This window comes from Thermobia domestica, chromosome 1, assembly GCF_964235325.1.
Source record: "Thermobia domestica chromosome 1, izTheDome1.hap1.1, whole genome shotgun sequence".
Lineage (NCBI taxonomy): Eukaryota > Metazoa > Arthropoda > Insecta > Zygentoma > Lepismatidae > Thermobia > Thermobia domestica.
This window is the reverse complement of record NC_137454.1, coordinates 5,530,746-5,556,525: the sequence shown is the minus strand read 5'-3', so window position 1 is coordinate 5,556,525 and position 25,780 is coordinate 5,530,746. Positions and strand designations below refer to the sequence as shown.

General features: G+C 35.9%; 1 protein-coding gene across 1 annotated transcript in view; it reads left to right on the top strand.

The window, feature by feature from the left end:
• Positions 1–25,780, top strand: part of LOC145665852 (trypsin-like) — a 141,845-nt gene that overhangs the window by 52,801 nt on the left and 63,264 nt on the right. Inside the window, exon 4 of the mRNA XM_081732970.1 lies at positions 20,363–20,571. Coding sequence (XP_081589096.1) covers positions 20,363–20,571 — 209 coding nt within the window. The remainder of the gene's footprint in view (positions 1–20,362; positions 20,572–25,780) is intronic.

Sequence of the window (25,780 nt, the reverse complement as noted above, 5' to 3'; positions counted from 1 at the left end):
TTTTCTCTTACCCTTTTGATTCCATCATTTCATTATTTTCATCATCACTGTCTCCCTTAGCCTACTCAGCATAATTGTGGGACTTAAACCTACAAGATTTCATTTTACACTAAGTATTATGTGAACATGTATGTAGTGTAGTGGTTAAACCACGTGACTCGTTTTCGCCGCACTCGCCTTCGAATCCACAGTAGTGTAGTTTGAAGTTTTCCCTTAATAAAAATACATCACTGTTGAAAATAACAGAAACGCAACTTAATATAGATATCCGTCAGTTCCATGCTGAATAATAACGGTGTAGGATGGCGCAATAGTGAAAATGGCACAATGTTTAGAGGCAAACAGTTCTTTCACGTCATTTATTTGCCCATGTTTTCTTTGGAGAAAAGTTATTGTCAGTTTCTGTAAAGAATATTACCCACACAGTTTCAAATAATTTGATTAGTCCGTCATTGTAGTAAAGGGCCTAGGAGAATAAGCATATGAAAACTCCCCCAAACATATCTGCACCTAATTCACAGAATCGATTAACATTTATGAGAAACTCAGTTTCCAAAATTTTGACTCAGTTTCCAAAATATGCATAACTAGGGACCTCACGTCAAAAATTGATGGTCTCACTGTAACGATCCGCGTTTGCCCCACTTCCGTTTTGAAAATTATACCACCAGTGGGCCACCGATGGCAAAGACGCGACGACATGCCAATGAATTACAAATTAATCCACAAAAATATGTTAAATAGCCTATAGGCATAAATCATTTACATTGAGAGCGCTTACAATATATATATACAAAGTTCTCCCGGAATGGCGCGAAAAAGCAACATTGTGATGTAGAAGCATGGATTACTCTTGACTCTGGAGCTCATGTTAGGAACATTCGTCAGGAAAAACAAATATATAATAATAAACGCATGCACATGACCGGCGATAAGTCGTTTCGGTCCTTTCGCCGATTCTCCACTACGAATCGAAAGACGGGCCGAAAAGAAGCCATTGCCGCCACGTTGTGGTAACTGTAACACCCCTACTCTAGATGTATGTTTCGACTCGACGAAGCCTTGCCGCCAGGGACACACTAATGGCAATTTTTCGTTGCGTCGCTATATCGACGATCGACCCTTACCGGCAAGTGGGCCACTGGATATTGGGGACGATAACGGCATGGGGTCAAGTTTCATCTCACAAGTGTGAGATATTCTATTTTTTCATAAATTTTAACTCCTCTCGTCTGTTAGGATACGTACTTTAATAAAAATGGCATGACAACAAGCCAGTCAGCGCATGACACCGTAAAATGTTCTAGGAGGAGCTATCTTCATGGTTGCCTTATATTACGCTTGGTATGTCTCTTTGTATACATTTCGTAAATCAGAGAGCGGACCACCCTACCCCTTTCGGATGCCCATGAGTCAAAGGTAGGTGAAAGTGTTAACTAATAAAAATCATTTCAAACGGTTAAGCTACTTTTTGTTCTCATGAACGACGTCTTTTTCATTTATATCCTATGTAGATAGATACAGATTAATAGCATTATTACTGCCTTATTATTTATTTCATTTTTACGAGACACTTTTCTAAACGTTTAATTCCTTTAAGCTAACGAAGACGAGTGATTCATGCAAATATATTCTAGTTCATTAAAATTTTAATGGACCCTTAACAGGAATTGAATCCGCGTCTTTAAGACCCAACAACGAACGCCTTGCAAATTTGTATTTTTGTTCCTTTCAAAAAGTCTCTTGTATTTCTTTCATGATATGTTAATAATCTTCGGCAAAGTTAATATTAACAACATGAGTTGTTCTTAAACCTTTGTTTCACAAGTTTGTTTCTTCTCCACACGAAATTACATATATGACTGATTTAATTCTCATACTCTCCATTAGTTTCAAAGCAGTCGCCATTACCTGTCGAAGACTTATGTCCACCCGATACATTTGCCTTTTTTCACTATGAGGTATACTTCCAAACAAAATGAAAGCAGTATATGCTGTTAAGGACCGTCTCAAGACAAAACTGACAAAAAATTGTAAATGTAACAGTTAGTTTTCCACTATTTTTTAAATTTAAAAAATGACGAATTTTCAACCCCCAAAAATTAAAGAAGAATATATTTTCCGACATTTTTCTTGTTGAGAACACCTAACATATGTTTTCATGATAATCGATTGAGCCATTAAGGAGAAAAAATAATTTGAATTTTCCTTCCCCCTCCTAACACACCTCCAAAAGTGCTTGGAAGACTCAAAATTTTGGAAACTGAGTTTCCCATAAATGTTAATCGATAATGTAAATTTGGTGCAGATATGCTTGAGGGCAGTTTTCACATACTTATTCCGCTAGGCCCTTTACTACAATGACGGACTCATCAAATTACTTGAAACTATGTGGGTAATGTGGTTTAGAGCCAACTGTCCATTAACTTTTTTTAAAAAGAAAACATTGGCAATTAAATGACGTGAAACTACTTTTTGTCATTTCACTCTATTGGTCAGATCACTGGGCAGGAGGCCAGTAGTATGACACTCAGTTACGTTGTAAAGATGTTTGAAATGGTGGTAATTGTACTCGGCTTGCACACTATCGTTGTTGAATAGAATGCTTCTGAATCATGCATTGTAATTTTATTGCATGGGACTCACAAATTTCTACATTACGTTGCAGCTATTTTCAAGAATGATGTCTTTTTATTTAGGAAAAAATCAAGTTACACTACTATGGATTTGAAGCCGAATGCGCCAAAAAGGAAATCACGTGGGTTAACCACTACGCTACATATATATTGTGTTACGGGAAGCTCCGTTGCTATATTATGATCTTACGGAGCTTTTTCTCCGTATTTTGTAGAGTAATTGATGATAATTCTCTGTTTCGTATTTTTGTCTCGCAGCAGAATTCAGGGTGTTCTAACAGGATGCGTGTATAGTATAATAAAATAGCTAACAGGGTGATTGTAAAATGATCCCTCACTGTTCGCTATGTGTAATAGATAATTTAATGGTTGGAAATAATTTAATAATTACGCTGCGAAGTAGTTGTTTCGTATTCGTGTGGATAGAGTGGTTGTCTTAAGTTCCGAAGGTGCTGGGTTCGATTTTGGATGTGGGCCTATCTGTTGTTTTTATTCGTTTCTGAATTGTTCGTGTTCGTGAGAAAACAGTATTATACGTTTGCAAGTGAATTACAATTTGGAGGCAAGAAGTAATGTGATTATGTATGTGGGAAAGTAGTACGATATTTTTAACAAATTATAACTATTATAAATTAAATGTGTCGCGGAGTGTCGTAATGGCGTATTGAAGAACTCCTTACTTTTCACGCAGCAGTCCCACGTTCTAGTATCTATTATTTTATTCTTTTTGCAATTGAGTGGTGCTATTTCACTTGGTTTTACTGTGATGCACATTTCTCTCTCATGAAATTCAATGGGGTCATGAATTAGGAAGTAGGTCACTGAAGGTGCTTTTTTGAGAAAAGTGACATAACTTAAGTCGCGAATACACAGACCTTCAATCACATAATACTTAGTATAAAATGAAATCTTGCAGGTTTACGTCCCACGATTATGCTGAGTAGGCTAAGGGAGACAGTGATGATGAAAATAATGACATGATTGAATCAAAAGTGTGAGAGAGAACCCCACCCCACCGTGTTTGTCTACTACAAAGACCACTTGGCGCGAGATGGGTTCGAACTAAAAAACACTTAAAAGAGGTCAATCATTGTGCCATATCGGGCCGCAATACGTAATGTAAAATAGTTATTATTTAAGCACATTGCATAACTGCAGTGAATACGTTCAATACTATAGCATGTAAGTAAATCTAATGTTTTCACACGTAACTAGAAAGAGTCGAAATTTTTTTGCAAATCCATAGTGGGGCAACTTCGATCTCCGCAGTGGAAACCCATGGTACCACTTTTCCCCCTTCATACCAATTTGTGCACTTTCAGGTATTTATTATTAACGTACCTCCTCGGAACTTGTGGATTTGTCTCCGAACTATTCTCCAGATACTAAGTGCAACGAAACCTTACCTTAATTCATTTAAATATTTTTACGAAGTTTGGTGGAACTCTTCGCAACTTAAAAATTGTTGCTCCCCTCCTGAGCCAAGGGTAACCATCCCTCCGGATGCTTGTTCGAAATTTATACCAGATTTATCATTCTCTTTTCCCCACCTGAAAAAGAGAAATTGTTAGCGAGATTTCTCCCCTCCTCTAATGAATTCCACACTGATTTCCATGTCTCATACATAGAAGGATTTGATTTCGGGGGTTGCTGGCTAAACGTTCATTTGGGGGAGTCCGGGCTTTGCCCCGGATAATTTTTTAATAAAACCGCAATCTTAGGGTAAAGGCATACCTCGGAGATATCGACATCGAGGTCTGGGTTCTAACTAGTGCCCGCTACTTTGATGTGTAGCTCTAGATGGATGTAGGGCGCACATAACAAGGAGGTCGCACCTCCGCTTTAAGTTCTCAATTTGGTGAGAAACTTTGCTGTAACATGTCTGAAGTTATTGCTTAAAACTCACTGCAAAACAACAGTTTGAAATTGAAAGGACCAAGCACTTTATAGATAACAATTGACGCGAGACGAGACATGTGAATTGTCAAAATGTCCTCTCTTGTTTCGCAAGAACATTTGAGTCTTATCCCTTGTCCGTCTCTATCAATAAATCAAAGACTTTTACATTTTTTAAATTTTCTGTGAAGAAATGCCTTCATTCAGCACTTTTGCGGGAAATCATTTCCCAGTAAAATAAAATTAAGGAAAAACATGTATGTCTTAAGGTTTCGGTTTCGAGGCGGTGTTAACTCTAGCAAATGAAGTTTCGTCACTGCAATTCCATTATCCGACATTTTTTCCCTATGGATATATGTCTGTCTTGGCGAGTACTTGTTTACATTATATCAGTACGAATTTAGAAGAAACTATTTTTTATTAATCTCGGAATTGGGGGAGAGAAGTGAAGTTTTTAAAAATAAATATAATTTACGGTAGCATTTTTCTTTATAAATCCCAGAATTTACGAACATGAGCCCAAAAGCTCGCTTCCTGTAAACGCTACTGCCTTATATAATAGTAAGCTACAGTATGACTTTCAAATAAATATGAATAACTTACCTGGCATACACATTCAAGTTGCTATTTTCTTTCATTCTCTATTTAAAACGTGTCTATTATGATGTTGTTTGTGCTTCATATCCAATATTGCTCGAATATTCCTCACTAGTTCTATTAATTAGAGAGAGTATAAGGTGTCTCAAGTATACACATGCAGAGTCCTCTGCAGACGAAATTTTAAACAAATGGAGACTTTATTGCGTGCAGCGCTTCAAGGAGAACTAAAGAAAACATAACACACAGAGACGCTCCGCTGAACATCGATGTAAAAAATACTCGGTTGTTTACCATCGCGACCACTAATTCAGCCTCGTAGTCAACCTCTAGGGCGCGATGAAGCGTACATCTTCGGCATGAGGATAACCATTTGAATCCCTGTGTTTGTGCCAGTATCAAGGATGCGACCACGACTTAAACCTCGACTATGATCACGAGGTCACTTCCGTATCTATGTTTCTATCCTTAGGCCTTATTTCAACAACTTATGCAAATGTTGGAGGTTCCAGACTTCCTGTCTACGCCACTGCTTGGTAGCATATATTTTTCCTAAACATCAGCAGTCTCTGTTCAATTCCACGTTCAGTCATCGTTTTATTCTTTCAAGTTCAAGAAAGTACATTCCCTCTCCGTCGCATTTCGCGTTCTTAAAAGTAAAATTACGTTATAATTAAAAGTGTGATTTTGTCATATTTAATGTAAATTTCTGTCCTCTCCGCTGGAAAACAAATTTCATGGGAGCAACTTGCGTGTATACTCCCCTCTGTTCCAAATATAAAAATTGAATTTCGATATTTTCTGCAAGTTTATTAGCGAGATATTGAATTTCATATCTAGTATTTCTGTTTACTTGGTACTAGGATTAATAGAATTGGAAGAATTGTTTTGTGAAAGTATAATAGTGCAGAACAGCCATGGATAAATGTTTTATTTTGCTATATATAAATGTATGAAAACTGTTAGGAAAGTTTATGGAGTGGTGGAAAACATTCTTCCCAGGCTGGGACAACAGTATGTAAGTGCCAGGGAATGAAAAACTAGAGACGGTGAATCTTCCTAGCTTGCCCCTTACAAAAAAAGTTTTCTAAGTAACAAACTTTCTGTGTCTGACGTAGGACTGCCTATCGTTCTGTGTGACTCCGTGGATGAGTGAGTAGAGTCGTTGCTTGGCAATCGTGAGTTTCATGGATCGAGACTTCTTCAGGGCAATCCATTTTTTCATTCTTTGTTTCCTATATCTGAATATGTTTCTACCCCTCCGGAATCATCTGATGCTCTCAACTGAGTTCTCCACTTGAATTCAACAATTGGTAGTGGGATGCTCTCAAGTTCGGGTGAGCTTTTACGTGTCTACTTACCAAATCAAACTCTTCCACAAGTTATGAATGCTATCCGATAATTTTGTCCCAAATTCTAAATTTGCGCATGCGACTGTATCTCTCTTTCACCATATTTGCATCTCTAGTTTTCCAATGTCATCAGCTATGGCATGAGCCAGCTCGGGATCAAAACTGTTTTACTTAATCTTTACGAATAGGACAAACATCAGGTAATATATTTGCCCTAAGAACTTCGTTTGAGATTCATCTCATTTTGGAGAAATGATGCTGTAGGCCATAGTGGGAACTTCGTCCCAAAGTACGGGAATTTTCTGTGCACGGCGATTATGCTACCAGCCTTCTTTTAAATTTAATTCGGTAGCAATCATTCCCGGCAAATACTTGGTACTCAACTGGTGGAGCACTTTAGCCGTAAATCTCCATATAGCTGTACCATCCAGAAGTGTCCCTTATTGTACGTCGTGGCTTTTCTTCTCTTTTCTCTTTTACGTTATTGTTAATATTAAGTTAAACTCTTTTGTTTGTGTTGATGTGAGCCACAAGTGTGGTTGTTTCACTATAGATGAGATTTTAGTTTCTGTTCTTCCGTTGTTTTGTTGGTCTTTCCGTTATGTATTTATTTTCTTTTGTCTTTAGTGTCTCAATACTTTCTCCTATATTATTGTCCTTATACTAGCATATAGTTCTTGTTTCTTTTGCTCTTATGCTTGGCTATTTCTGTCTGCATTAAAACCTTTTATCCCCTGGTTTGTTTTCGATCTCTTTTTTTATTGTTTCCGTTTCTGACATTTGACTCTATTGGTTGTGTTTGTTTCTTTCCTCACGGGTTATAGTTTTGTTTCTTTATTGATTTTGTTTTTCCGATTTTCTTAGTTGGATAGGTTTGTGTCTATTCCTCGTTTGTTTTTTCCCTTTCCAATTTTATTTTCCTTCTTTTGTTTATCCTTTTCTTGTTTCCGTTATTCTTTTTTTCCTGAGTACTCTCCCATAGTTTCTCTTTTGTTTGTTGGCTGATAGTGTTTTTTTTTTGTCTCTAGGAGACAGTATCATCTTTTCTTTTGCTACATCTGTGCAGTTTGTTCTCGTTTGGTTTGTTTTCACTGTGAATCCACATACACTTATGTTTTTTGTTAGGTGTTTAATATGTTTCAAATCTTTGTTATGTGCATGGGATTATTCTCATCTTGGGCTTCTATTCTGTTTTTGTCAGAAGGTTTCTTTGGGCCCACTTCTGTCGGAGTTAACTCCGTGTGAACATAATTTGTCTTATTTGTAACCGACACCTTTCCATCTGTGGTTTTATCCGACACTGGGCAACCGACACTGCAGTATGTTGTATGTTTGCGCTGAAGAAATATTTTGTCAGTGTAATGTAATAATTATACATTAGAGTATGCAGCTCTCTCATTTGTAGTGATGAGTGTGGTGATTAGAGAATTTTCGCTCACAGGATTTTTAACCAGCGATATCTCAAGATCTGACGGTTTGATGCAAGCTCGGTGCCTATTTGGCTTTCTGCGTTTCATTGAAGATTTTTTAGGTCTGGGGTGTATACGAGGTTGCTGGGATTTGTTTTTATGATCTGCGTTATTCTTTTGGACATTTTTGTTGTGTATTTTACTGTTATTTAGTAAAATTTGTTTCAGATTCGGTGTGAGTTTCTCAGGTTAATTATGAGGACCATTGAATTTGTTTCGTATGTTTACGAGAGGAATAATGCTTTTCCTAGTACCTCAATTGGTTTGCGGTTTTAATTTTGTTATAGAGATTTGTCTGAATGTTTTTTATCATTTTCTTTTCGTTTCCTTTTATGTTACTCATCTTTTCCTGTTTGTCGTTGTTTTCGATTGTTTTTTTGGTGATTTTTTTATATTTGCCTGGGTTACGTATGTAAAATTTGAATTGTTGTTGGTCCTGATAAGGACCATTGTGATTTTGGTAGTGGTTTTCTTTGGTTATATTTTTGGAAAGTTTTTCACTACCTCGTAAGGTTTTCTATCGATTCCCTTTTTGGTTTCCATTGTGGGATGTTTCTGTTTCCGTGTCTGTGTGGTGTTGTTTCTTTCCTGTTGTAGTTATGACAGAATATTCTTTTGGGGAAACTCAGAGCTACTTGTTTTTCTCTGGACTGCCTCTTTTTTGTATCCTGTTGACTAAAACAAGATTTGCGTTCCTCTAGGCCAAATTCCCCCTTTTTACTCCAGTGTCGGTTCTACTTGTCTGCGTTTTTTTTCTACGCGTCTTTGTTTATTTCATGTTTTTGTTTTAAGTATATTTTGTATGTTTGCTTCGAAATTAGTTTGGCATATTCAACTAAGTTCATATATGGTTTTTGAAGATGTATTAGGGTCTTGACGTATTGGATCTCTTTTTGTCTGTTCGGCTTTGTAGTGTTGCGAAAGATGTTTTTTGTGGTCTGAGTAGCGTATAGTTTTACAGCTCCCCTTTCGTTCCCCGCTCAGCCTTTAGTTAGGCCAAGGGGTTCTGTGTTGTTTGCTGGTTTTTGAAATAATGCTTCTTTACTCTTCTCTTCCTTTCTGCTTGGCCTTGGGTCACTTAATCCGGTCTTTGGCTTCTACATTGTGCTAAAGGCTATTCTTTGATTCAGGTTTTCCGAAGTTATACAGTCCTGGAGGTGTCACTACGAGGTATAGGCGTTTTTGTAGTGAGATTGTGCGTTTCTACTGACAAGAACAGGTTTGGTTATGGATTTCTGGTCTTAATGACTACTGTATGTGCTTTGCCCCAGGATAGTACGGCTCCAACATTTTCAACAGCTCGTCTTGTCAGCCGGGGCTTCTAGCATGGTGTTTTCATTGCACTCTGCTTCAATAGTAGCAGGTTGCAGTCTTTCATCTGTGTCTGTGCTTTCTGAGGGACTTACCTGGCTAGCCAATCACGTTTCATTTTTCTGTATATACAAGTGTGTAGCCGGGACACAAAGCCAGGTTTCTCCGTGTACACAAGCATCCTTTTCCTTTGCTCACTTGAACTCAATTTATCCCTTTTTATCTCCGTTTGTGTTCAGTGATTATATATATGTGTGTGAATGTATATAAAATCAGAGGATGGGTTATTGTTTTATTCGTTATTGTTTTAATTATTTTCTACATTTTAAAAGTATATCCAATTAAATGCCAAGCCCCTCAGCTATGATGATTACGCTTAGGAAGGTTCAATTAATTCAAGTTCTGTATTACTTCCATCAATTTTATGAGAATATTTCTTTAAATTACATAACTTGGAAATGTAGATATAGTTTTGATGCATGATTATTACTGTCAAGAATGCGAGTAAACACTATGCACATTCTTTATCATAATTACAACATATTGTGGATTTTCTTGATTTGCCTTTGTCTCTGACCTTGATAAAGTTTATTCATCATGTACTTTTTCCAGTTTCTTCATCTCTCTCTCCATTCACCTTTATCTGTTACTGGTGCTTTCCGTCTCTCACACACAAACTCTCTCTCTCTTTTTTCGCCTGTGGAAAAGACGGTCCATGTTTCAAAACTTATAGGCAAAATCTAACCTAAACATAAAGGTCAGGCATACATGTTTAACGTCTCTGGAATAACAAAAAAATCCGCATAAATTTGCTTTAATAAGGTAGTACAAGACATGAATAAATTCAGTATTATTAAAGGTAATCAAAAAGACTGAGCGGTTTGAGCAGGTGATTGTAATATCTTTATTTTCATAAGTATGGGTTAGAACAATAATACTTCAACTTTCGTTGTCTTACTGTTTTCAGTTACATCGGAATTTTTTTTCTTTCTTAATTGTGAATAACATTTACATTCAAAATGATAATAATTATCATGTCACTTATATACACTACTCTATTCGAATTATAATTCTATTCTAATACAAATAAAATAAACATTTGATTTTGTGTCTGTATACGGGTTTATATGTAGGATTCTATGGGTGGCATTTACATATAAAAGTAGTAGAAAGTGACCGATATTGGAGTCAAATTCATAGTTTTGCAATCACTGAAATGAATCGTGAACATCCGATCGAATGAACTTCGAAATATCCTCAACTCGGCTGCAGACCGGGAATCACCGGGGGAAGTGGTACAAAAACACGTAAAAATAGCCCTAAACGATCAACATTACCTATAGATCCCGTTCCGCAGTTTGACCGGCCCCTGAAGTGAATGGTAAAACTTCCATTAGCGATTACGTTACAAATTCGCCTACTATTGTGTACAGGCAGGGGATCATAAGAGGACTATCTCAACACGTAACAATAATCCAAAATGACACATAATAATGTCAAATTCATTTCTAAAATAAAGATCTTTCTCTTAACTTCTTCAGTTTCTTTACATATATATTTTTACTGACCTGTGCGAAGTGCGGGCATCTTAGTTTTTTTTAAATAAAGAAAATAATAAAAACAATATGCAAGTACAAAAGCTATTACCGATACTGGATATTATCAATAATAATTACTGCGAAAAGTTAAATCAAACAGCTGAGATTCTAAAGTCGGGACTTACAGTTTTGGGTAAAGTAGATTAAGAACCACTATTTTCTGTAGTTCCCAAAGAACTTGAACCCATGTCCACTCGCATGGAGACGTAATGAAATATTTTTGTAATACTACACACACGGTTTATTCGACAATAACATGTGAGTACTGCTCCCCACTTTTTGTATATATAAGATCGATTCTCATACCACATGAACTCTTGGTGGCTAAGCTCCAGCAAAACGAAAGGATGTTATAGAAGCGCAATAGGAAAAGGGACAACTGTTTAATCTTCAAAGAACGTTTGTCTCCGTATAATGTATCTGTACGTGGTATCGCAAGTATAGAAGCATATTGATTTTATTATTTGTAATTATTATTATTATTATTATTATTATTATTATTATTATTATTATTATTATTATTATTATTATTATTATTATTATTATTATTATTATTATTATAAACGTACATAAAAACTTGCATTTTGCAATTACTTATATTACTACTTCTGTAAATTTTAGTCGATTGTATACTATTTCGTTCATTAATGTGCACTAACTTGCCTTCACGTCGTCGAGAAACTTAATTTTGACGTTTACTTTGGTGTAAATAACCTTACAGGAAGAAGACGGTTCTTTCAAGCAGCAGAACTGAGCTTAGTTAGATTTAGGTTTTGCTTTTTGATGATAGGATAGTTTGAAAGTAACTTACTGGGAAGTAACATACTAACTAGGTTTACATATTGGAACAATTTCTGTTCACAAAGTAATCGTGAAGAATCGAAGAGTGACATCTAATAATAAACGAGCAATCCGTAAACGTGCGGAAGGAAACATCTGTAGCGGGGTAGACATGATTTAAGATTGTTGGTTAGGAAAGGGCAAATCATAACTAGGGCAAATTGAAACATTTAGTTGATCTGTACTATCGATCTTTAATTTATTATCCATTTTTGTACTATACATTTCTTAGAAATATACACTACACCATTTGTTAAACATGTTTCCGTTAGTTTCATCGTTAGTGTATTAGTATGGCGCTATACCTCTAAACGGAAATCTAGGTTCGAATCCCCATCAGATAGTATCGTTTACTCCAATAAAATATTCCATACCAACAGAAATTCATCCACGGTTGGACAAGTTACAAGGCTAAACAATTACACAGAGTTTGCGTTCTTCATTATAAATTGTAATGATAATTATTATAATTAGTTGTCTCATTTATATTGGTGTTTCTTTTTCTCTATCTATCTTTCTTGACGTTTTCTTATTATATTTTTCATTTTTCTCTTTTCTTCTCTCTCTCTCTCTCTCTCTCTCACACACACACACACTCATACACACAAACGCTCACTCTGTGTCAAGGAAATAAGTAAAATCTATTTTTTTTCATGTGGCAGTAAAATTGTTGTGATTAGTTTTTCTTTTTTCTTTTTCGTTCTTTCAGTTTTGTTCAGTTTGCATTCGTAGTCTGGAATGGGATATATGACCTACGATACCTACTAGGTTTATTATAATGTATTTAAAATCAAAATGTTTAATGAATACTATCAAATTGGCATCCGGACAACGTGAAAACAAAACATGTGTTCAACTTCAGGCATGGCTTTAGCCGTGTCTCGGAACTCTACAGTTTCACTGAATTTTAGCATTAAATTTCACCACAAGGTTTTGTATTCATTTTGAAAGTATCTTAAATAATTTTTGAAGAATCTTCTATATTTTCCAATAGTTATGAAAAGAAAAGCAACAAACTTTATTTCTGTATTACTGGTAGATTTCTGGAAATGAAACTTCGTAACGTTAGATTTCTTTCTTACTATGTTTCTTTCTAAGAATATTTAGGGGGTTCTCTTTTCTTTTTCTTCTTATTTCCCATTTTCGCATTCTCTACCTTATTTATGTTTATCTAAAAGATATCTATTGGTTTCAGTTTTTCATTGACGTGTGTTTAAGTTTATCCCTACATCAACTTATGAATATTGTTTGGTCTCGTTTTTATTCTTTCCATTATTGATACTAATGCATTTATACTTTGATATTAGAATTGAGCTTATGTTGTTGTTGATTTTTGTATGGGATTGAGGAAAGGAGGAGAGAGAAGGGGATTTCTTTACCAGACACGATTATGGTATAGGAAGGTATAAATTGAGTAGTGAGCTGCACGGCTTGACTGTCGCAATTTTTTATGCTTCGTGTGTATGTTCAGTAATTTAACATGAGTACAACCAATCATGATTATAATTTCCTATGATATCTATTTCTCAAGATTCTTTTGTTTGAACTGTGCGGAGCGCGGTGGTTCAGTAGTAGATCGTTCACCTCGTGTGCTTGGGGTCCCTGGTTTGATCCCAGCTCGCGCCCTCTGAACTTTGTTGTGGACAAACACCGTGCTTGTGGGTTTTCTCGTGGTTTTCCCTTTTCCTCCCACTTTGCTCATTCCACCATTTCAGTCATCTCTCATCATCTCCATCTCCTTCAGCCTCACCGGAATAACCGTGGGACGTAAAACTTAAAGATTTCGTTTTTTGTTTGAACTGCTTATGTACAATCATTTTGTAATTTTTATGTCATTCGTGGCTCTCACGATAAAAAAACTGTCCTCCTTAACAATTTATTTTATTATCTCTTTGGCAGTTTGCCACAGTGATATATTTGTACGAAATTGAGGTTGGGTTCAACGTCTTTCTAATTCCCAACAATCATGTTTTTTGGTTGTCTACTACTGCAGGAAATGGAGAATTGCAGGTGGCAATAAACTGTTAGAGTTATACACACAAAGCAACTCCAAAACACTCACTATATCTCTGCTCTTTCAATCGGGTGAATTCCTGTGTGCGTTGATGTAATCATAATGATGTTGTTGTCTTGATAACGAAGTAGAGTAGCAAATCATTCTTTCTCAGTAACATATTACTCAATTGCTTTGCATCTAAAAAGGAGTATTTCTTTGAGATTTCGAGTAATTACTCGTGAAATACATGCTTTTTACTTTTAGCTTCTCCAACAGTCTAACGATAGTGAAGTAGTTATCAAAGAATACATTGTATTCTTTGTCTGGTTATTTACTGAAAAGATTTAAATTAAACAGTGCTATTGATGTAGGGGTGCTAGCAGGCCGACGAAACTGAACACCGAAGTCACGCGGCGAAAAATTCGGTAGGAGAAAATAAAAGTTTTATTTCCTACAGGAAGGAAAAAGTAATAGAAGGTGCTCAAAATCTAGGAAAAGGAGTTTTTTATTTTTGAAAATGTTCTTATATTTCGCGCCAAACATCGTGGTGCTGCGCGGCTATCTGCTGACTTCACTCGTAAGTAAGGGGACGCCGTCGTATACTCTCGCCCCGCGCGCTGATTTTCCATGACAGACCACCAACATCAATTTCAGGTTATATATTATCTGTTTTTGCCCCTTCATATAATTCTCACTAAATGAGGTAACCTAAACCAGTGCACAAACTCTAAACTATTATTTTCAATAGCATTGTGTACTATATCACTACAAAAATTGAACAGAAATGCCAACCAGATTGCTCAGATAAATTTATTTTTACTGTCTTCTTTAGTACCACTGTTTCCAAAAGAGTCAATACTTCACTATGCCATTCGCGCCCTCTATTACCGAATACAAAATTCGAAATTCAAAATCGAAAATAAAATAAAATCTCCCACGGTTTCCCTGGGTGTTCACGTCCCATGGTTATCCCGGTTAGGCTAAGGGAGACGGTGATCAAAGGAATGGTGGAATGAAGAAAGTGGAAGGAAACGGGAGATCCCCGAGGAAACCCACGCACTTGGTGTTTGTACAACACCAGGTCCACTTGGAAGAGGCTGGAATCGAAGCCGGGACCCCAAGCACCATAAGTGAACATTCTACCACGGAGCCACCGCGGCCCTCCCAAATTCAAAATCAAATACAGGAGCAATTGTACACAAGGGTGTAACGAAGTGATAATGTAACTATTCTTTCATGTTTACTATTTAATTGTTGTTTGTATATTTCATAAGAAAGTAAAATTTAGTTCAGTATTACTCACCGCTGTTTAGAGCTGATTGCGTTATTTAAATTTGAACATCCGGGTCATGCCAGTACAAGCAAAAGTTAGTTTCCAAATCGAAGAAAATGTCACGCACATGGACTGGTGCAAGGTCCTTATTGTAAAAGACGAAATAAGTCCATAACAAATAAAGAAATAAAAAAAGGTAAAAATGAATTGTTCCCATTTGTGAATGTCGGGCCTTAGTGGGTTAATTTACAAATTCAATTCTGAATAATTCTTAATTAGATGCCAGTATTAATAGTTATAACTAAGTATATTATACCATTCAATGTGGGTTCGTTTTACCACGGCATGGCGCATACTCAAGCTGCTGATCGAGGGGAAGGCTATAGATATAGTGCTTAGCTGCGAATATACTGAAAAAGCAGTGTAACACAGAAGAGAAAGTTTGGTTCTACAACTTGGGAGTTTTGTTGAGGGTAAAACCTCATACTGAAAATAAAACTTGTTCCGAAACATTCAAAGAAGCTTTGGGCAAGGACTAATAACTTGGCACGACCTCAGTAAGAAAAAAGAACATGAAATTGGGAATATGGAACATTAGAAGACTTTGTAGAACACGTACGTTAATATACGTAACGAATGAATTACAGAAACATAGGATGGATATATTAGGAACTCAGAAAGCTTGATGGGAAGAAAATGGAACTGTGATTTCCGGGAATTTCGCTTTCTTTGACGGAGAAGAATATAAACATCGCGAATTAGGAACGTTTTTTTTTTTTGTTCACAAACGAATAATATCAACAACTAAGCAGGTTGAATTTGTTACTTACTGATTTCTTTTATTATTCTTCAGGGTCGGTGATGCGACATTTTTGTTTTAAATGTACATGCCCCAACAGAATATAAGGATGACGATATAAAACACAGCTTTTACGAAGAAGTGGAACAGATATTTGACCAATTCCCTACGATGTCATATTAAAATTCTATTAGAAGATTTCAATTCGAAGGCAGAACGAGAAAATATTTCAAAACCGATTATAGGGAACAAAAGTCTGGAAAAGGAAGAGAATGACAGTGGGTGTAGACCTGTGAACATTGAACATCCAAAAACCTTATCGTCAAGGTACATAATTTCCACATCTTCACGCTTAAAAATATAATAGGACTTTACCAGATACATAATCAAATTGATCGCATTTCAGTTGATACAAAAAGACAATCTAGCACAATTGATGTTTGGTAGTTTAAAAACACTAATTATGACACTGATCACTACTTGGTAGCAGCAATAATTAGAGAGATATTATCATAAAGTAAAAGAATTATTCAATGTCTGAAAACAGAAGATTTAATTTAAGGAAATTAGAAGAGAGCCAGGTAAAACACCAACACGGAATTGATGTTTCAAATAGATTTTTGGTTTTAGTAGACTCAGAGTGCATTAGTACTGAGTATACATGGATTGAAATATGAGATAGCATCAAAATTACAGCAAAGGAAAAGTTGGGACAGGGGAAATAGGTACGAACAAACCATGGTTCGACCAGGAATGCATTAAAATAGCAGACAAGAAAAGACACGGAAAATTACCTTGGCTACAAAATCCGAATGAAATAATTACAGATACTTTCGTAGAAATATGGCGGGAAACTTCCAAAATTATTAAACTAAGAACGTTGATTTATTGAAAGCTCAAATTAAGGAACTTGAAGATAATATAAAAAAGCAATGGAGTCTTCAAATTTAAAAGGCGATCAACGAATTTAAGGATGGCTAGCAACCTCGTGCTTATATACTAAAAAAAGTTGAAAGAACTGTTCTCACTGATCTTAAACATATGGAAAGATTTCTTTGAGGGATTGCTTAACACACAGCCAAGAACTAATGTGAGTGGAGAAAAGAAGATACACGCCGCAGAACTGTATATCCCAGAACCTAATAGGATAGTAATACAACTGCTATAAAGAAATTAAAGAAACACAAATATCCGAATGTAGACGGAATTGCGGCTGAGTTAATTTTAGCTGGGGGCGCAAAACTGTGGAACAAGATACACAAACTCATTCTCTTTGTCTGTAACAAGGAAGAATTGCCACAAGATTGGGAAAAATCAATTATTATTCCAATTCACAAGAAAGGCGACAAAACTGACTGTAATAATTATCGAGGCATTTCTTCTATTAGCAAGATTGACCCCATACGCAGATGAAAATATTGGAGATTATCAGCGCGGATTTAGGCAAAATGGGTCAACTATCGACCAAATTTTTACCACTCTCCAAATACTCGAAAATAAGTGGAATACTAAGCCCGGGACATCAACTATTTATTGATTTTATAAAGATTTACGACTCGGTTAGGAGAGAAACGTGTTACAACATTCTTACTGATTATTAAGATACATATGTTTAAATGAATCAAAAATTAAACCCCGGCCAGGAAAGTTTTCCACAATCTTTTATGTCAAAAATAACCTAAAACAAGGAGATGCGTCATCGACATTATTATTCAACTTTGTTTTGAAATACGCTAAAAGCAAAATCAAGAATAGCAATCAGTGCCTAAATATAATCGCATTTACCAGGTTATGGCGTATGCTGATGATGTGAGCTTAATAGGGAATGATAGAAGAAGAGTAGAAAGGAATGCAGAGGTCTTATTAAATGCTTGCAGGGACATGGGTTTGGAAGTAAATACAGATAAACTTATATACGTGGAAGTTCGTCGGGATCGTAATATGTCAAATTCTGGATGCGTAAAAATATCGAATAACACTTTTGATAAAATGAAATCTTTCAAATATCTAGGATCAATGTTAACAAATGGAAATCACATTCACGAAGAAATTAAATGCCGACTAAAAGGAGTTCGTGTTGTTATTCAGCACAAAATCTCTTGTCATCGCGAATTCTGTCTAGGAATGTTGAGGCGTAAATATATAAAAGGATAATCATACCTGTTGTCCTGTGTGGTTCCGAAACATGGCCACTTACTTTGACGGAAGAACATAGAATGAAAGTATTTTGAGAACAACATCCTGAGACACGCAAGGGAAATGGGATGGGGAATGGCGGAAACTTCATAACGAGCAACCACATAATTTATACTTTTTTACCAAACATTGTTAGGGAGACGATCCATAGTTAGTATTGAAATGATTGTTATTCGACCACCTCCGAAAATTATAAAATTTTGAGTCGAGTGCCAATTTTTGCATTTGCAAGCGTTCACTAAAACAACAGTTACTTAGGGCGTACGAAGCATACGAACACCAAACAAAAAAAGAATGTTTACAGAAGAGACTGAGGTTCACGGAGAATATATGCTCTTGCTTCTAATTCAATAAGTGTGGTTACAAACATTTACATCAAATTACCACAAAAGTACACAAATTTGGGGCTGTATTTTGGAATGGCATAAAGTGGGGGGGTCATAGGTTCTGTGCTAAACACTATTGGATGTAAATAGTCTGCAGAAATTTCCCAAGCTATGATACTACTGACACCGAAGATTTATGTGGGTCCGAAATTGGTAGTTTGTGATTTTTATGCAATTTTGGGGCGTAATTTCTCAGGTCAATGTGCTAAAAATTGCTGCTTCGGCCAGAAAATAATTCTGTATGTGAGTAAACTTTTGAAAAAAAATCAGATTGATATTGCGTGGAGAAAAAGTGAGGACATAGTAAAACGTCAAAAAAAGCACGTGGATGACGATGGTTGCAACCCAGAGAGAAGCAATTATTTTACATTACGTTACGTTTTAATTACGTTACATCTATGCTTCCTATATAACGCAACCTTGTGAACATGCTAACTTCCGCTACTGGGATTGGATTTCAATGGTAGTTTGCTGAGAGAATACGTGTCTAAATACCGCGCTCCAGTTCGATGGTGGGTGTAATGGGTGCAAGTAGGAGGTAACAACTTTTGAATGCAGATGTGGCAATTAACATGGATATAGAAAGATGAAACAAACCCCACTCGCAAGCTGTTGTGCAAATGAACACAAAGAAAACCAGGCCTAATTGCTGCACCATGCATAGAGTTTGAGCTCCAGCATGAAATATATCCAGACATTTACATCCTTCTGTGCTTCGATCATCGACATGAACGTGCTGTCTTCGACTTTTTAACATGTTCTCACTTTTTCACTAATGTAATATCAGTCCTGATTTTTTTGCAATATTTTATTAATATAGAGATATTGCATTTGTGGTCTAAGCAGCAGGCTTTAATACTTTGCCCTTTTGAGATATAACGCTAAAAATGACATCAAAATAATAAACTTCAACGTTTCGACCCAAATACAACTACAGCGCCAGTAGTATCATGGTTGTAGATATTTCTCCAGGATCTTTACATGCAATAGTATTTAATATGAAATCAAAATGAAATCCTTGAGATTTACGTCCCACGGTTATGCCGGTTAGGCTAAAGAAGACGGTAATGATGAGTAATGAATGAAATGGTTGAATGAAGAAGGTGGGAGGAAACGGGAGAACCCCGAGAAAACCCACGCACACGGTGTTTGTCCACCACAAAGTTCACTTGGCGAGGCAGGGTTCGAACCCGGGACCCCTAGCAGCAGAGGTGAACGCTCTACCACTGAGCTACCGCGGCCCTCGTAATAGTATTTAGCACAAAACTTATAACGTCCCACTTAATGACTTCCAAAATACAATCCCTTTAAAAGTGTAATTTTTTTGTACTTTTGTGGTGATTTCATGTTTTTTTTCTATTTTCGCAACTCTACTTATTCATCTACAAGCAAGAGTAAATACACTTTGTGTACCTTAATCTCTTCTGTAAGCATTTTTGTTTCTTTGATGTTCCTCTGCTTCATACATCTTAAACAACTGTAGATTTGTAATCGTTTGGAAATGCAAATATTATCACTCCACCGACAACGATGATGCCCGCCATTGAAGAATACTTGTGTATACATACGACAACCGGAATAGTGTTATTGACTTTCTTATACAAAATATTCTTCACAATCAATGCTTTTTGTTTTCGGAGATGGTCAAGCAACCTGCTCTGGAGCACTTAATATGGATTGACCCTAGGGGTAATCAAGTCTAGGAGGCTCAGATGTGCAGGTCGTGTAGCCAGAATGGAAAAAAAGTAGAAAGGCTTTCAAAGTCTTAACTCGAAGACCAACCGTATAACAACCATTAGGAAGACGTAGGCGCAAATGGAGAACAATATTAAGATGGATCTCGAAGAAATACAAAGTAGAAACTGGATGCTTTTGTCTAAAGATAGGAGTCGATGGAAAACTTTTGCGAACACGGCATTGAACCTCCGGGTTCCAAAAACCGTAGAGTTAGTTAGTTCTAAGTATATAATAACTAAAATACAATGTATATATTATCTCTAAACTCTATTCTAGGAAGGTATATGAATTCTATTATGAAATACTAGATATTCTATTGATGATCACAGACATAAAACAAGCTGAATATGCTCTAAAGAGGAAAGCAAGATATATTCATGTGCATGAAAATTTTAACAACGATACATTTAACAATGATATTGCCTTAATAGAGTTGGATCTACCCATCTCACTGCGAGATCTGCCACCAATTTGTCTATCTAAAAGTAAGTTCAATCAACAAAATCAAATCAATAATAAGTAATTGTAATATTAGTATACAATGTGGTAAGTTATTGTTATTTTCGTTAATATTATTTTAGATAATAAACGTACTATTAAATTCACCTACAAAATACAGTGTAAATACATATTCATTTAATAAATATTAATATCAATTTTGTTCCAAAGTTCCAATTTTAGCATCGGTTCTACAGGTTGGATTTAAATTAACTCCTTTAATGAACCACTTTTTCATTATTTGATATTTAATTTAATGTAAAACAAGATAAATATATTTATATATTATCATTGTTATTGAAGATGTATATTGTGAATATATATCTGCATTCGTGTAGCAAGGAAGGAACCGAACATAAATTTTATAATTTAAGGAATTACAACTTAATATATATTTGAGACCACAAAACAATAATAGTTAGTATCAGTTAAGATTTAAAAAGTTTTGATCTTAAGATTATTCCGTTTCGGATGGTTGTATTATTACATATGTCTCTTTATTCTTCTCTAGGGTGATACCTACTACGGTACTCATTATCAGTATGTACAGGAAATATGAACTGTCCATTCGCTTTAGATAGTACCTAATAATTTTAAAACGTTTTGCAAATGGGAAAATGTTAGTTAAGGCTCCCAAAAAAGAATAATATATCATTATATCTGAAAGTATGAACTGTAACTTATATCCAAGATTGCATTACGCACAGTTTTGATTTCGAAAGAAGTAAACATATTTTTTTGCCGCAGAATGTTAGCTAGAATGACACTCTATTATGGTTCTGTATAGTTTCAAATAGCTTTATTGGAAAGAAATCAAGCACCTATAATGTGTTACAAATTTAGTACAGTTTTCAAATCTTAGAAACGGAATTCGTGCATTTGGAAGTATATTATACATAAACCTAAACGTCAAGTATTAAGGTAATAATAATAATCCTATTTTAGGAGCACTTGAGATTAATTTTTCGTGAATTTTACAAGTATGCAAAATAGATCATGTATCTAACGCAAAATTCTAAACACATAAGATGCATTTTAGGTTGGCGTTTAGCATGCTCTGCAAAAATTCCATATAATTGTATATTCTTCCAAATAATTGTCGTAATTATTTATAGATTAATTTCTAGGTATCACTGAAAAAGGCTCATTCCTTACTGATACATGTGCATTAGTTAACCCTCAAATGGTGTAGTGATTTTTTAGTTCATAGTTATTGACGTGACATCTGTGGAACCCCTTATTAATTAATTAATATAAAAGTGAGCACTATTGCGTTTGAAATACAAACTTGTTTTAATTATGTATTATATAACCTCCCCGATAAACACCACCTTTACGAAGACACTTATGTGCCGGGTGGGGAGGATTGCGTGCTACAGTGAAATTTAGAGCTGTGTCGGTGGTAGTTCACTACCAGAAGGGTCTAAATGGAGTAGCCAGACGAAGAGTGTTCTGGGAGAAGACATCAGTTCTCCAGTAGCCAAGTTGGCGAAAATCATAGTGATTGGTACAGCAACTTGGACAGTAGTTCCAGGCGTGGTCAGAGTGACTTTAACGGCTGGGATACGGCGGGTGGAAGGCAACAGGAAACCACCACTCTATTTTCCCTAGTTTGCTGGCAGCAAAAAAAGAACATATGAACAATGGTCTTTCGCAGGTCAAAATGTAGTTTCGGAGGTAAAATATCCCGCCATTCGGATCTCCTGGAGGGGGATGGCTTGGGAAGGAATATTGGACGAGAAAGTAATAATGGGGGGAAGAATAACAGAGAAAGAATAACAGGGAAGAGCAAAAGGTTTACGGTAGAGACATGGAACGTACGTACTATATTACAGGGTCGGTCATAATGGCGTAGGAATAATTCTTTGAAAGCGCTTAAAGGAGAAGGTAGTGAAAGTAGAATTTGTTGATGATAGAGTTATGATATTAAGACATAAAGGGAAAACGAAGGATCTACTGGTGATCCAGACATACGCACCGACGACTTCGCATTCAAATGAAGAAGTAGAGGAAAATTATGAGAAAATAGAAGAAATTATAGATAGGGAGAAGAAGGGTGCATGCATAATTCTAATAGAAGATTTCAATGCAGTTGTGGAAGAAAAACAGGAAGGTAGTATCGTACGCAAATATGGTTTAGGCGAAAGAAATGAAAGGGGAGAGGGACTGGTGAATTTCTGTAGACAGAAGTCACTAGTAATTGGGAACACTTGGTTCAATCAGCACAAGAGAAGAAGATATACATGGAAATCACCAATAATCTTGTGCTGGCCGAAGCAGATATTCAACTGAAAAATGTAGGCAGAAAAAAAAGTAGGTAACAAAGTGTTGAATTCGGAAAAGTTGAAAAACAAGGAAATACGAAATCTTTTCGCTGAAAAATGCGAAGAAAAATGCTCAAACGAGGAAAGGATAGGCGCAGGTAGTAACGCACGGTGAGAACATATTAAACGTTGCTTACAGCAGGCTGCAGAAGAAGCATTAGGTTACAGTGAACACAAAACTGCTAAGAAGCCATGGGTTACAGAGCATATGTTGCAGAAAATGAGAGAGAGGAAGATGTGGAAACAGCTTAATACAGAAGAGGGCAGAAAGATGTACAGAAAGTTAAATCATGAATTACGAAGAGAAACAGACAGAGCGAGGGAAGAGTTTTAGAAAAGAAAATGCGAGGACACAGAAGAATTAGAAAGAGTTGGGAAATGTACAAGAAGAGGAAATGTACAAGGAGGTGAAATCTATGGAATTTCGGAGGAAACAAGGGAGTATTATGATGGCAGTAGAAAATACGAATGGGAAGGTAGTTAGCGAGAGAAATGAGGTCATAGGAAGGTGGAAAGAATACGTTGAAGACTTATATGAGAGTAGGGATAGATCGTGTAGCCTAAATGTTGAAGTTGAAAATGAAGGAGGCGAGGATGATAAAAGATTTAGTATTCTTCGGGATGAGTTTGAAAAGGCTATATCCGAGATTAGGAATGGAAAGGCAACATGAATAGATAGCATACCATTCGAATTCATTAAAAATATAGGAGACAAGGGAAAGAAAGAATTGTTCCGATTATGCAATGAAATATATGAAACAGGAGAATGACCAAAAGACTTTCTGAAAACGATCATGATACCGATGGCTAAGAAATCGAACCCAAAGACATGTGAGGATTATAGAACTATTAGTCTCATATCTCATGCAGCTAAAATTCTGCTCCGAATTCTGAACAGAAAGGTATATGGAACAACAAATAAAGATGTTGAGGAAGAGCAGTTCGGGTTTAGAAGAGGCAAAGGCACAAGAGATGCTATTGGATTATTAATGGTGATCGGTGAAAGATTTATAGATAAACGGAAAGAGGTGTATGTTGTATTCAATGATCCAGAAAAGAATTTGACCACGTGAAATGGGAATTGTTGTTGGGAGTTCTAACAAAGATAGGGTTGGAATGGAAAGATAGAAGATTCATAAGAAACTTGTACATGAACCAACAAGTAATTTTAGGATTGGGAAGAACTGACGGAAGAGAGTGCAATTGGAAGGTGAGTTCGACAAGGATGCTGCCTCTCGCCAACACTATTTAATATCTATCTAGAGAGATAGTGGAAAAGAGCCTACATGATGGCATTTTGGTAGGAGGTAGAATGATTAGATACATAAGACTTGCAGACTATATGGCGGTTTTTGCAGAATCTGAAAAGAAAATCAATAAAATGTTAGAAAAAATGAGAAAGGGCTTTGAAGAATATGGGATGAAAATAAATGTTAGAAAGATAAAAGCCATGGTGATTGGAACGAAGGGGTCTATGTCAAATATAAAAGTAGGAGGGGAGAAAATGGAACAAGTGAATAGTTTTCGATACCTGGGTGGTATTCTTAGTAACGACATGAAATTCGAACGTGAAATAAAAGCACGGATAGGAATGGCGAAAGAAGCCTTTAAAAGAAAGAAAAGCCTGTTTTGTTTGACCTTGAACAAAGAGTTGAGAAAAAGACTCATAAAGTGCTTCGTGTGGACTGTTGTACTGTATGGGGTGGAAACGTGGACATTACGTAAATGTGACGAAAATCGACTGGAAGCCTTCGAAATGTGGGTGTGGAGAAAAATGGAAAGAATTAGTTGGGTCGAGCGGAAAACGAATGAGAGAGTGTTAGAAATGGTGGGTGAGAAAAGAACACTTTTAGATATTATTAGGAAGAGGAAGTTAAACTGGTTGGGACATTGCCTAAGAAGAGATTGCTTAATGAGGGACGTCCTAGAGGGTATGGTGGCGGGAAAGAGAGGGAGGGGGCGAAGGAGACTACAATTAATGGGTGATATTAAAACAGAGAGGTCATACGCGAAGGCGAAAAGGTTAGCGGAGGAACGTGCAGCATGAAAGCTTCTCAGCTGCGGCAAGTGACCTGCCAATAAAGGCAGAATACCTATGATGATGATGATGATGATGATGATGATGATGATAGCTACAGGACATGACACACCATAGATATAACAAATAAATGTAGCAATATGTATGGATATATCCTGCTCAATCCATTCTGGTTTAAGTTTTTTAATGCAAATAAACATGGCTACACTGACACTAATATGCAAATTATAATAAACGGAATCCCAAAAATTCTTTTACAAGAGATTTTTTAATATAATTTTAGTTGACAATGTTGTTGGAGAACATTAATAGGAATTAAAGATTTAGATAGTTAAGCTATAAAACTAAAACAAAAGTAAAGAATATTTGAAAGGAAATTTTCATCTGATAGGTTACAATTTATTCACCTTGAAATTTTCATTATTGTCTCGTAGCAAGAGGAAATTTTAAGTATTTTATTTTTAACACTCGAACATAATTTACAATATCTTATGGTTTTTACTACTAGAAAATCATGTTTTATTATAGTTCTCCATGATGTGAATATACATTTTTGTATTGTCTTTTTCTAAGTATTCAATTTCCTCAATTGGATGGATAATTTAAAAAATAATTTAACAGAACATTTTATGATTACTACACACAGGCGGATTATTTCCATAGTCTTTCATATAATAATTTTATGTCTCTTTTAACGTAACGTTCCCAACACAAGATTGAATCTGAAATCATGTAGATACATTGAAGTTAGGTTTTTAGTTTATTATATTGTTTTGGTGGAGGGATTGAAAGGTAGTTTAGTGGTTATGTAGTATTGATTTTATTTTTTATTTT